The following is a 14,440-nucleotide window of genomic DNA, read 5'->3' on the forward strand; positions in this document are numbered from 1 at the left end:
GCAAGCAATTTTTAAGTAATAATCCCCGTACGACTGCTTTCAGGGTTTGAGGCAACCCTTGATGCGCAGTTGACGTTGTCATCGAACGCCAGCCGTGTTTCGAACAGTTGACAGCAGACTCGCTCTCGCTCAGTCCGTATCGATTCCTGCAATCGAATCGTGTTGCGATACGTAGTCGCGTGCGGAGTTGATTTTAGTCGGTCGCTTTTCCTTTATTCCAGCCGCTCGATCGTGAAAATCATCGCGAAAGGTGCCGTAACTTGTCGCAAAACCCCCGCGTCGGAAGAATTTGTACGCCCAACATCGTGCAGATCACTGCCCCTGTTTGTGCCTGAGCTTGTGCGTGTGTGTGTGTGTGTGTGGTAAGCAGAAGTAAACCGTGATGTGCTTCTGCGTGTTTGTGTATGTGTGTGCTATTTTTCTTCTAGCGCATACTGAAAAGAAAGGAAGCAGCTTCCTCTGATAGTAAGAAAGAGACGCAACACTCGATGCCACACACACACGCACACAGTGACAGCACACGCATCCAAAGTGTGTATACGAGTTCGGATCGCTCACATTCTCTTTCCGTGCAGGTGCATAGAGGTGGAGAGGTGGACTGCTCGCTGCTGAGTGTGTGTCGTGTTTCTCCCGTGCTGCCTTGCTGCTGGTAGGCTTTTGCTTGCGTCGCCAATCGTCGCGCAAAACTGAACGCTCAATTCCTCGTCAGCCCGTCGGACGCACTGAACGTGTGCTGCTGGTGCTGCGTGTCCGCTGCGCTACACGGAACAAAAACGCACCTCTGCTTCGAGGTGGAGGAAGATCCTTTGCTGGGCTTCGGTTCGTTCAATTAAGAAGGTGACATGTTCAAAAGCGCGATTTACGTATAGGCGCCGCCATTGTGCACTCCCATTAGCGTGCACACACACACACGCGCGCGCACTCTTTGTCCTTCCCCGCCGTTCCTGGCCCCACGTGTGCTGTTCGGTGTGCTCCGGTTACTGTTGGTGTGGTGTGATCTAGTGTGAATAGATTGGTGTGTGATGAAGATGATGATGATGGCGATTGTGGAGTGATGTGAAATCGTGCCTTTTTTATTGATTACACTCGCCGTGTGTGTGTGTGTGCGTGTGTACACGTTTATTCCTGTACACTCGGATTCGCTCAGGTTCGATGGAAAAACGTGCTGCGGTGGAGTGATGCATTTCAGGGGTTTCTCGTGCTGTAGCTAAGGGTAAGGGAAAACATGGTGCTAGGATGGGTGCCGCGTAGTGCAGTGCAGAGTGTAAGGAACCAATGCTCCAATAGAATGAACCACCGCTCCTGTGGCCCTGCCTCGTATCGATTTCGATTGACGTTAGGTCAGTACATTTGCGGTAGAGAGGATGAATTTCGCTGCCATTTCGCTCTAATCGCCATGGCAAATCGCGAATTGAAAAAGCGAAAAGAAAAAGCATACCCCTTTTGCTTCCAACTAGCCCTTTCGTGTGAACGTATGTCGGCCGTGTCGGGGCGGAAAAAACGGAAGAAAGAAAGAGGAAAACGGCAAACGAGCAGAGAACAGCAGGCGAGTTGAATTCCTTCTTCTTGGTTACCGAAAAGTAGCAAACCCGCGCGCGTACAACGGCAGTATACAAGCCCCGTGTATCGTGGTGTGCGTGCGCACAGGCGCTAGTGTGTGTGTGAACAGTACGTTAGGCGCACAGCTAACGGAATATAGGCGCGTTGTTATGTGAAAATAGTCAAGAGAGCGCGTGTATGCGAAAGCATCTTTTATGCTGCATGAAGGGTGATATTTCGATAGTGCATACGACGAGCAAAGAATACAGTACGTGTGTGTGCTGTGTTGTGTCAGGAACAAAACAAACAAACAAACAAACAAAAAAACTATGCTGCGTAGCAAGGATGGGTTGTTTTCCTTTAATTACGCGACCGTCGTGTGCACCGTTCCACACTAAATGTGTCGCTGACGCATCGCAGTCGTAAGAAGAGTATCCACAAAAATTAAAATAATTGTTGCTTTACTCTTACCTTCGTACGATTTCAGTGTGGTGTTGTTTTTCTCACCCCCCTTTTCGTATTCTTTTGGAAGGAAAAGCTGTGCTGGGTGGAAATAACTGGTTGGAAAAAATATTTTGGAAATGTTCTCGGGCTACTTGATGTTTGTGTATGTGTGTGTGTGTGTGTGTGTGTATATAATGTAGCCCAAGAAAGAGCAAACAACAGGAACGAGCGTAAAGCGAGAGAGAAGGAGTGTGTATGTGTTTGTGTGTGTGTGCGCGCGGGAGCAAGAGTTAATTTTCATCTCGAAGCGGTGAGACGTGGCCGCACCAGACAGAGCATCATCGCCGAGCAGAACAGCAGCATACACACACGGAAGAGCGAGAGAGAGAGAGAGAGAGAGCGAGAGAGCACAAGAAGTGTGAACGGTGGTCGTCGTTGTCGACTTGTTTCTTCTTCATTACATGCACGTTTCGTTTTGTTTTGCTTCTGCAATACTTCGCAACGGCACCATTGGGGCCACCCTACTGCAGCAGCAGCACCACCACACGGTGCATAAATGCATCCTAATGGATTACGAATGCAATGACCTGGTGCGAGCTGGTGGGGAATTCTGAAGGGGGAAGGGGCTGGCTTTTCAATTGCACTAAAGCGACAGGATTTGTCACGAAAGGAAGGCATGAAGAAAAATTGGTGTCTTTCTTGTGGGTGAAAGCCATTTTGTTTGACTAATGTTCAAAACAATTCTTTGATTTTGGGCCGGAAAATGTTTACATTTATGCTTTATTTTTCAACCATATCCATTCCTGTCCGTCTTTAGTCGTCCCGTCGTACTTATGGTACAACCTTTTTTTTTCGACGGCTCTTGGTTTCTCCCTACACAGTGTGTTCGTCTCTGTGTGTGTATGTATGAATGTGTGTGTAATTGTGTAACGGGCTAGATGAATCACGATCGACGATCGCAGAGGGGCATCGATGTGGCAGTGAAAAAGAAGCGTGCAGCTGCAATTATTGCCCCGAACATCAATTAATGTTGTTCCAAGCTTCTGCTGTGTGTGTGTGTTTGTGCTATATGTGTGTTGTTGCACTGTTACGGCGGAAGTGAAAAACACATCACACCCAAAGCTCTAACATTTCTATCGATTCCTATTCCATCATCATCCACAAATCGATTGCTATCTTTCTCTCTACCATTGGTACCGTGTGTAATACAATGATCTGATTATTTCAATATTGTGTGTATCGACAGCCCCGTTTCGCTGCCACAGTAAGCTTTAGCCCTGATATAGTGTGTGTGTGTGTGTGTGTACAATCATAGTGCAAATTTTTACAGTCCTTCACACGTGAAGTGACGACTGCCGCCTGAGTGTGTGTACTTGTGTTTGCAGCATACAGTGTTAGCTCGACGCAAAAGCCGACGATCTATATAGTAGTACCTCACACAGCCGGTTCCCCGGATTGTTTTTGTGGGGCCAACCACCTCTTTGTGAGCGCAAGTGACCCCTGCTCGGCAGTGAACTACCACAAGCACAGCTCCAGTAGCGGAGCCGAAACGAACGCCGTAACCCTGGACACCGATATGATGAAAATGGATACGGACAAAATCATGGACGACGGGATCAGTAATTCACAGGTGAGTGTCAGTCAGAGCGTTGGTGTTACCGTGCATGAGATAGTGTGAGCGAGCGATCGCTTTTTACCAACAAGCAGGAATAAGCCGGGAAGTTGTCGATTGGCCTTCTATGATTTGTATTATCCACGTACAATGGTAGCAAATAAGTTCCGTGGTACAGTGTGGTCTAGTATTTGGACGGGAATTGAACTACATTCGGCTCCTACAGGAACTGAAGCGTCTGCCATGGAACCATGTTGACGTCGCGCTGTAGTGCAGATTATATAGGTACCAATTCAAACACTGAGCTCGAGCATGGGAAAGCAATGTTGATTTGCAAGCAGTGTATCCTACCGATCGCCTTAGATCGCCATAAGTCATTTTAGTGATCTACAATTTTGATTCATGTGTTACGATCCAAAAATCGCAAAAATGTAGCATTATCTAAAAATGCACTACCCATTCACGACATCGAAATAAATTACTTTGGGCCAAGTGTTTCGTGCTCTTAAAGGTAACGAAAAGTAAGATTTCATATATTTTGTTATTCGCGCTACACTACAACACGACGGTTGTGACCTGTGTGTGTGCATCGAAAAGTAACAGCCGGTTGGAAAATTGTGGCATTAAATTAGTTTCACTTTCACCTTTCCATCGATATATACACACACACACACAGCAACACTTAAGGATAGATAGGAAAAGGATTGCAAATGGTGTGTGCAAACTGGGGAAGGGGGTAGAGGTGTCCGGAAAGGAAAATTACTGTTAGATGGTGGAACTCATTCGCCCAGCGCCCCCCGAAGTGTGGTGCAGCCAAGTGCAACGAACGCATCGCCCGTTGTCTTACGCCTTTCATTTTCAACCCGATACCACTTTCCATTCATTCGGTCGATAAATTTCCGTTTTCCGCAAACGGTTTTGTTGGGTTTTTTGCTGTTGTTGTTGTTGTTGCTTCCTCTCACCCGCTTTTGACAGTAAAGTTTTCATTTCTTCCCCCTCCTCCACCCCGCAGCGCGCACTGGATTTACCCCGCCCTTCGGTATGTGAATTAGTTGTGTGCGTTTGTTTCCTCGATCTGTTACGATGATTAAATTTTTACTTTAATACGTAACGACATACACTTAGCGGTTGCTAATGAGCGCGTGCACACACGCACACGCACACATCGTTGCAATTAATGCATTTTTCACGCACTGACCGGCCTGGAAGTGGAACTTTCTCGCCGTGAGTGAGCGGATGAGCTTGACTTGGCTTGGCGGTTGCTCACCGCAGCTGCTGCTGCTGCTCACCTTCAACCTGCCGCCGCCGGGCTGAGCAAGGTTCGTAAAAGAGAAAGTTCTTCATTTGCATCCGTGTAAAGGGGCGTGAGTCCGCACCTTTTTTTTTTTTTGGTACCTCCGAGGTGAGGTGTGCTTTTGTAGCTGACTGCGAAGAAGGAAACAATAAACTCAAACTCTGGGTCTGATGAATGAGGCCAGTGGTGGGTCCTCCGTTGTTGGTTTGGTACGGTTTTTGGTGCAACCGTTCTGATGCGGGTACCATCACCCCAAATAGCTTGATGTTAATGCTTTTGCCCTTAATGCGAAGATTACGGCTCGTGTACTAAAGGTACACAACCAACCTGGCTGGCTGTTGCTACAATAGATGTACATAAATTAAACAATGAGGTTCTGCAGGTTCTCTGCCTTTTTGCGCTCTACTCGAGCTTTATTTCGATTTTGAAGGCTTACGAAGACGCCCTCAATGTCCATTGATCGAAATTCATAACAATGATTTAATGATATAATGATAATAATAAATTACAGCTTTCTGGCTTAATATTTAGAAAGAACCAAGGACTAATTCGTTATAGTACCTTCACCTTGTGAAGAATATTGAGACATTTTTTCACGTAATTTAGGAACTTTAAGCCATTTATCAATTTACGATAAAGATATTAGTATCTTCAGCATATAAGAGTGTGCTGATGGCTGATGATGTTTCAAGTATTCTTTTTTCTAGATCTAGTCTTATGATCTAGTTATGTCCAGATGGGACTGGACAAAACGTTACGCTTTGTGTGAGATATGGGACGACTAGGAGCATTATCCAACATCAACTGTAACAGACAAGCCAAATATATCGTTGCTTAATTCCTCACACTGGCCCTGTCCTGTGGTCCTTCTTCGTTAATCAAAAAGTATGGCTCGTCGTCCGGAAAGTCTTAACTTAGTCTGGAGGCCAAGGGCTCTCGACACCTGTGAGCTTTTCCGCGTGTATCCTTCTCGACGGTTCCGTCTTGATGTAAGGATCACCCGGCGGCCTGACGAACTGCCTTGGTTAGAGAACCCGGTGAATATTAGTGAAACTTACCTTCCTCGTGACTTGGAGACCTAAAGACAAGGACTTGACACTTGTAGATTTGTCCTTTCGCTCTCCATCTAGTAGTTAATTTCAGCTCCAAAATCCTCAATGTTTGTTGTACATTCGACACAGTAATTCGATTCCAATCTAAACAGGCAGGCAATACAATTACTCGTTGGCCGTGGTGCCGCCGTGGGTCTCACGTGGGTCGTCTGCGGCAATGCTTCATCGATCATGTTCACCTACAGTAGCGTGCCGGGGTACTTACAGTGGCCGGAAATGGGTTACACACCAAAACAAAAAAAGGGGGAAAAGGGAGGAAGTTAGCAAAAGGTAGCCGGATACAAGGTAAACACGCTTTTGCATGACCCAAACGTTGAAGACCGTGAATGTCTTGCGACAGTGCTGCCTTTTTCTCTCTCTCCCTCTCCCTCTCCCTCTCTTTCACTCATTCTCTATCTCACGCACACAATGACTGTTTGATACAATGCAAGATCCGATCTGTGCGCGATCGCGTGTGCAAGCGGAAGTGACCTCGCAGAAAGGGAACCCCGATTATGCACATAAGAGAATGAGCGCGTGTGCTGCTGCGTGCGTGTTGGAAAAAGAGGTAAACGGTGGAATCGACCGGGGCGCACCATTTAGCCACCATCTCTATATATGCATGTGGTGGTGGTGGTGGCTGGCTGACTGCGTTCTGTTTCAGATTTTGTTGCGAGATACTACGGTCGGAAATGTTGTTGGTTGGTAGGAATCGTGTGTCGTTTCAGTAAGCCGCGCCAAAAGTTGAACGAACGTTATTGACCTTTTTTCCCCCCTTCACACACTACTTTTGTACGTAGTGTGTTGCAGAGTGTGTGCACTGTGTCGGGGACTTATTTTTGTTACAAACAGGCGAAGGCGCTCGTTATTTAAAAATCAAACCATCGCCAAAATCGGAGCCAAGTCAGACTTAACAGTGGTAGACAGACAACGACCAAACAGGGAATGGTGGGTAAACATCCCGACGATAATGATTAAGGATAGCAAAGAGCAAACAACACAAAAATGGGGTGAAAATGGAGATGTGTCTTGTTGGAGCAAAAACAAATGACCAATAATGGAGCTGTGGGGTGGTGTTCTCCCTTTGCCCCCAGCTTCGATCGTGTTTATGGGCGAAAAGAGCATAAAAATGATGTGTATAATGGGGCGCGATGGTGATGCAATTGCTTGCAACCATCACCACCACTACCATTACCAATTGCAATTGCAAGTTGGGATAGGTCGGAAGCAGCATCATTTGTTCGTGTGTGCGCCTTTCCACTTCGGTGAGCCGCGTGCGTTCGTCTTCGTGTTGTCGTGTTTGCCAAACGGCTGGTGCCAATTGTTTGAGAAGCTACTTGTGTGTGTGTGTGAAGCAATGTTGATGTTACTATAAAATGAAACGTTTTGGCATATTTCAGTAAAAATAGGATCAACAGTCATTGAAAGATGTCAGAATTCAGAGGTTGTTTATGTATAGTGTGGGGTCAATCTGATGGCCTCACGGCTGAGCGTCTCGTGTTAGGCACCTTTGAGCAAGAAACGCCCATTACTCACATGAACTAAAGTTCGATTTGCTTAATTGCATCAGCCTCATCATCGCTGGCACAAATAATAATACATCCAAATCAATTCCATCGATTCCTCCCTCCCTGCAAATATACCTTTCCTATCTTATCTTCCATCCGCTTGATGTCTAGTTGCGTGAGTCATGAACCAAACGAATTGTGTGTATGTTGGGTGGGCACACGAATGTGATAGGCGCATTTCGTACGTAAATGTTTAACTTATGATGTACAGGGTGCATTAAAATAAGAGCCCTCGAAGGAGAGCAGAGCTGCTGCAGTTAGTTTTCAGTATGATACTGCCACTTCTCTTCGAGGCACTTCTCCTCCTCTCAACCCCGATACTGCCCGATCATCACACGCCGCGGGTTTGTAATTAGACACCACCAATTGTGCATGTTAACTGCGAGAGTGGCCAATCTGTCGTTGAGACGATAGGAGGGGGGAAGCACAGATGGGTTGGAGATGAGTAAACTGCGAAAACATTATTGGCGACGACGGACGGCCCACTGACCTCGTGGTCCAAAAATAAATCAATTTCTGTACTGGCGAGCAGCGACTATATAGTTCTTAACTCTCTGCCTCTTTACGTCGTCATCGGTCATCGCAGAAAATGGAAGCCGCAGATTGACAAAAAAAGGGAAGAAGCTGATGATCAATGTTTGCGACACGTCACGCGTAGAGTGTCCAGCGTGTAGCTTTTAGTTTGCGTTTGATTTGTTGTTTGAGTTTATGATGCACACAGCTTGGCTGTGGTGATCGCGTGTGATAAACCGACTGACCGACCAATAAAAGCTTTGCTTGTTGTGTGTATGTGTGCGTGTGTCTTTAGATAGCACCATTAGATAAGAAAAATGGTTCGATTAGAGTGGGAGATCAACACAATGTAGTTGTTGGTGGCTTAGAATGATACGATGGTCCACACTGATACTGCTCTTATCTTATGATGCGAATGTTAGTATAATGTTAGTGCACTTCTGTAAGACAATAGATCCTGTTTCCAAATGAATCTCAAAACTTAGTGGAATACTGTGTTCTATTTTGAAGAATGTAATGTTTTTTGCAAGAAATATCATGGGAATCTATTGTATAGAAAGCTTGCCCTTACGTCTTCAAAGCGCCTACTTCTTTTAACCCGTCTTATGTCCTCAATTTGCATAAATCATTTGAAATAATAGTGGTTCATATAATTAGAATTCATCATTTTGCCTTTCGCCGCCTTTGCTCAAGATAAGAAGCGACCTGCCACTTTCTGTTGTCTTATTTCTTCTCTTGTCTCTTCTTACACAAGTTAATGTGTGGTTCGATTGATGTACCATGTCTGCTACCTTTTATTAATTACATTGCATCCTCTAGACCACCTAGACAAACCCTCAGACCGTTATTAGTTGCTGCCTTATCACAGTGTTGGGCTCTAGGGACTAGTTTTGGGTATTTCTCATTCAAATTCATGAAATGTTTCAATGAATCTGAATCTTGGTTGCAAAGATTCATGAATACCACAGATGATCTTAAGGGATTCATGAGTCACAAGCGATTAATACATCCCCAAAGATTAATAGAACTTGAGTTTCTCATTTTTCTTCTGCTTGGCGCAACAACCTACGAGGACATGCCAGGCTATACAGGCGTTCAAGACTTCTTTACAAGTACCACGCAGCCGAATAGTTTGTTTTGCTACGGGGAGACAATCCATGTGAGGCTTAAACGCACGACGGGTTTGGTAAGATCACGCGAATTCAATATTTTGAAAATCGTACATCTGTAAAGATTCATGAGTCCCTAGTAGTATGAATTTTAATGGATTTATAAATCTTGAATTAATGAATCTTTAAAGAATCATTTGCCTGTCAAGATTCATGAATCTTTGAAGATTTATTTATATTTCAAAATTCATGAATCCTTGGAGATTCATGAAGATTTGAAGGGTCGTCAGTGATGAGTGATTCGAATCTCAATTGCATATGAATGAGTCTCAACGTCTGAAAACCAACACTATTAAGGACCCAATGTCCAGCATGATTAGATCCTATAACGCTTTAGGCAATAACGTATAATAACGTTATCAAGGACTTGAAAGAATTAAAGATTATTTTACTTAGCACCTTTTGACCAGTATAAACTTGTTTGTAACAGGATAGGAATAAGAAATTACGTTTAAGTATGGTTATGTGGGCTCGTTGTTGCCAGATGACTAATTAATTAAATAAATACGAAATTGTGCTACGCTAGCTAGGTGGGAAAAGACTTCGTGCGCCAAAACCACGACCGCACCGCTAGAAGCTGCTAACATAACAGTGCACACAATTATGTGTTCTGTCACCTACTTCAAGGAAGCTTTTTTCAACCAGTAACCGTACAGTGTAACAACCAGATAGCATTCGTCAGTTGTGGTAGGTCGTTGTTGTGGTTGTTGTTGCAGTACAGAGGAAGGAAACCTTCGGCCTGGAGGCGATTCACGTTGTCACCTGCGCATCTAGCACAAATACAAAGCTGCTGCTGCTGCTGCTAGCCTTGCTTCAATTGGAGGCCGTGCGCGCGTTCGTTTCCCTACGTCTGTTTGATGCTCTCTGGCCCCATTTTCCCCTGGTGTGGTGGTGGAGCCCCATTGGCGCGGGCCAAGCGCACGACCTGAATCTGGTGTATCGAGGTCATTGGAGATGAGAAGGTGGATGGCCAACGTGCGCTATACAAGTGTGTGGTGGTGGTATCGCGCTTTTGGGAGACCAGGAGAGTGTGAGGTATCTATGTACGATGTCTGTATGTGTCTGTTCGACGTCACTCCAGCAACCTGTTCTCTCGTGTGAAGGGAAGTCACCACCGGAAGGTGACTGTAGTACTACTACTCCCACGGTATAGCTTCTGGTGGTATCGTCGTAGAGGGGGGAGCAAATCAGCCTGGCGTGTACCTTTTTCCAGAACAGTAGTTAAATTCATCGATAAACCGCACATTGGCAGAGCACCGGAACAAAGGGCAGAGGTAAGGCGGATGGGGTGGGGGTCCCATTCGCGTGATTTATGGCTTCGGTGGGAATTCAACAGCCACAAGATATCGATGTGCTGCGCGTGCTCTTCCAACATGGACGACAACCGACACCCGTTACAGCGTGTTCTAATTGTTTATTATAGGCATTGCTTTGGGTCGTGTTTGGTTAAGGGAAGCATTTGTCTTCATTTTTAGTAGGTTCGCGGGGAAGAATGTGTCTGTGTGTGCAGTAATCCAGGAAGGAAAATTATTCTTCGAAAAGATCTGCTTGCTTATGGTGATAATTTAGGCAGATGGTTTAATTTCAATAAGGAAAAGGTGACTCATTGCACCTCTCTCACTGTGTGTGGGGTGGTTTTTACGCGTCCCCGAGATTTTTTTTGAATCACATTGCAATTTGCTTTAATATGCATGCTGATCGAAAGTGTCTACCGAGTTCGACTCGTTTGTAATAATGAAGAACCATTAGTAAAAACCATTTGATTCGTTTTCAGAATCATTTGAACCCGCTATTGGACATACATTTTCTTTTTATTTCCATCTGTTCCATTCGTCCATAACACATGATCTGTTGTGCCTTAACCTTATTTACCAGCGAGACTGATCATTCCACGGCACACATGGTTTTAGTTCGTGTGTTTGATCCATTTTTTACGCTTTATTTTCCGATAAAAAGCTATCCAAAGCACAGCTCAATCCATCCAGACCCTCACTACCCCCCATATCATTGCCTCTGCACGTGCATTACTTGCCGCCGTGAAAATTCCATTCCGAGCGATGGTTGCGCGTGCGGTGGAAAACGAAAATTCAGGTCACGCAACTCGCGCCTCGCAGCACTGCCGAAGCGCAGCCCCCCGTCCGCAGCCGTCCATTGCACTCTCTCGAGGCGTGAAGCGGCGGCTTCTCCACAGACTACTCTGATACATTTGACATAATGTTTGTGGTTTGTCTATGTATCATCTCTTGCACGTGGAGTAGAAAAGTGGCACACGGGGGTAGCCTCACTCGCTCACCCGGCGGTGCTGCCGTATCATCTATTGCCCTACGTGAGATTGGATTAAAAATTCAAAGCCTTTTTGCTGTGTCTCTTTTCTTCCTGGCTTGGCTTCGGCGGCGACTGTGGCCACTGTGTTGCCTGTGCCCTACAAACAACCGGCAAACACCACTAACAAACTGCGCCCCGGCCGAGAAAGTTACAGCCCAAATGACCAATTCCAAGTTGAAAGTGGAGGGGGGGGTGGGGGCGTTTTCGGCTGTCTGCCACAAGGTCGACTGTCGAAAGGAAAACTTTGTTTTCACGTTGGATGTGTGGTAGTATACATGTGGTTTGTATCAGTCGGAGAAAAAGAAAAGGAAACGAACAGGTAGTACGGGAACCGAAAAGGAAAGTTTCTCGAACCGCTTTACAAAGTGAAATAATTGCATATTTATGCGAATATTCACGTAAAAGTGATAGAAAGTGATCATTTTGCTTGATGGTATCATGTAGAGCATTTTCTTAACAGAAAGAAAAGCAGGTAAAAACCAAATAATAAAGCTTGGTTTTATGCTGTTAAATATATCCCAAACCGCTCTAAACTAAGCTTCTCCGACAAGACGATATGTGTGCTACAGGTTCGGCAGGATGTTCCCTTCACACCTCCTCCATTTCAATCTAGACAGGATCGGTGTCATCTCTCTCTACGGGCCCCGTTTTGGTGCCTTCTCTTCTCCTTTTTCTATGCGAATACCGGAAAAAGGTATCACAATAATCGGACGATTAAAGAGACCTGCCCTAGGAGAGAGAACCAGTTTTCCCTTGAACGACCATCCCGGCCCGGCTCCGTATCTACTGCTGCGCGCGCGCGTACACGATCCCACAGTCTAAAGCCTTCCTGCGCTCTGCAACCTCGATCACACACGGCAACAGCACCACAGGGTTAAAGACTGTGTGTGTGCGCGCGTTCGCAGTAAGTCTTATGCGTGCTGCAAAGGAGTCTCCTAGCGGAAGAAACGAACCCTTTTATTATTAGCGTTCATATGAGCAACGGGGCTGAAACGGGGACCTCTAAAACTAGTTAGCTTCTCTAGCCTGGGTTGGTTGTGTCTGTCGCCCCCGTAGAGCGAGAGGGACGGATAAGGAAGGGAGTAGAGAGGGAAAGAGATTGTGTGTATGTGTAGTGTGGGCAAGAAACAAACCGGAATAAACGGATGTTATAAAGCGGGTGCGGTTTGCCGGGGTCGTCATTCGATATCATCATCCCCATCATATGCCCGTTTTTTCTCTAGGTGATCTTGTGCTCACGAGCATCCGCGTAAAGAAGGAACGTATTCACTGCAAGATTGTATGCATATTGCTTTATGAGTTTGAATGATTTTCACTTAAAGTCAACAAAACTTTTATTACCTGGGAACTTTTCATGGGTTGGGGATTGCCACTTGTTTTAGAACTTCCTGTGGAGCCTATTCCACATACATGACCGCGTCTGATGCGTCACCGTCTTTCGAAACCTCTATTGCTACTGTATTTACAATCTTTTTACTCTCTAAAATGGGCTCAGCGTTTGGTGGGTGTACAGGAAAACAAGCCACCTCGCCTTGTTCGTTGGTGCCCTTAAAAAGATGCACACGAGAAGTACCCAGCAACAACCACACCGTCATCGATTGCAAAAACCACAACGCGTTCGTCTCGGTTAAACATGTTACCACCGATTGCAGTATGCCGTGACATGGCTTTTAGTGCAGCCCAGCGTCGTCGTGTGTACCTTCTGATGAGACTAACGGATGGCGCCAAAGACGACGACGACGACCTATTGGAGAAAGAGGTGTGTCGCGCCAGGCTACTTCGTTAATAGCATTCACCGCACCGAAGATGATGCTGGATGCAATGCGGTGAAGCAACTATAAAGGCAGGCTGTGGCGCGCACTATTCTCTTGATTTTTTATTGGTTTGGTTAAAGGTGTAGAATTGTTTAGCATCTTGTTGTGGCTGGAATAAACGGTGTGTGTGTGTGTGTGTTGCTGCACGAAACAATGGTTCGAAGTTGTTTTCTCATACCGAGAAAGGCGACCGAGGTTGCAAAATCAATCCTGAAAGAGTAGGAGTGCATTGTGGTAAATAGATGGTTTGAAGTGAAGATCAGCAATCTTATCTTTTTAGTAGTAGGTACACTCTAGTAGATATTATGATTCATATTAGGTATTAGGTAGGTATTATGAATTAATAGTAAAACATATTTAGTTTAGTATTGGGTTCTAAGTGTGGGGTTTAGTATTGGGGTACAATGGATGTCAATTACAATCACATTTTGGAGCGAGTTTGTGTTATCAAATATCGATTATACCAAATTAGAGTCGTCTGAGAGCCTTTGAGGGAAGTTTTCGGTGGCATCATTGCCAATTCATCTGACTTATTCTTACATAGGAGATATTTATAGATCACATTGAAAGTAAGCCGCATCATTAGGGTCTCTCGAATTTAACTAGTGCTGTTACATGGGTAGATCGCACCATCGTTTTGAATTTGTATGAATCTCTGCGTCCTTCGAATGTTCTTACTCCATTGCTCTTGGCTCATTGATCTGATAACAGATATCTGAACGCAAATATTAACATTTATTTCACTCTCTTTACGCTTGTGCGCTTATGATCTTGTAACCGCAGCAATTGTTACTCCACAATGCTTTCATAACTCACGTGTTCCATCAACGCGAACAGTGGCCTGGTGGTGTGGTGTGGAGCATGATGATGAACCCTCCCGCGCTATGAGTGTCACATATTTGCATTCATTAAAAGGCGAAACACCCGTATTGTGTATGCGGGTTTTCCCTTTTCAGCCGTCATAAAGGTAAAGGTATGGGAATCATCTGTGGCGCCCCTGACTGTGCCTTGCCTGCCTGTCTGCCTGCCGGCCTGTGTTTACAACCATTTGTTTCAGAAAAATGATTTACG

The 14,440-nt window shown here is 45.4% G+C and overlaps 1 protein-coding gene across 6 annotated transcripts in view; it reads left to right on the forward strand.

Annotated features, from left to right (window-relative positions):
• Positions 1-91: 91 nt before the first annotated feature.
• LOC120952295 (beta-TrCP) overlaps positions 92-14,440 on the forward strand; it is a 24,417-nt gene continuing 10,068 nt past the window's right edge. Inside the window, exons 1-3 of one of the 6 annotated variants that reach the window (XM_040371565.2) lie at positions 92-250; positions 576-649; positions 3,230-3,613. In XM_040371565.2, the coding sequence (XP_040227499.2) occupies positions 3,560-3,613 (54 nt within the window). In that variant the 5' untranslated portion in view covers positions 92-250; positions 576-649; positions 3,230-3,559. The other 5 variants (XM_040371566.2, XM_040371563.2, XM_049606025.1 and 2 more) reach the window with 5 other exon arrangements.

Source organism: Anopheles coluzzii, chromosome 2 (genome assembly GCF_943734685.1).
Source record: "Anopheles coluzzii chromosome 2, AcolN3, whole genome shotgun sequence".
Classification (NCBI taxonomy): Eukaryota; Metazoa; Arthropoda; class Insecta; order Diptera; family Culicidae; genus Anopheles; species Anopheles coluzzii.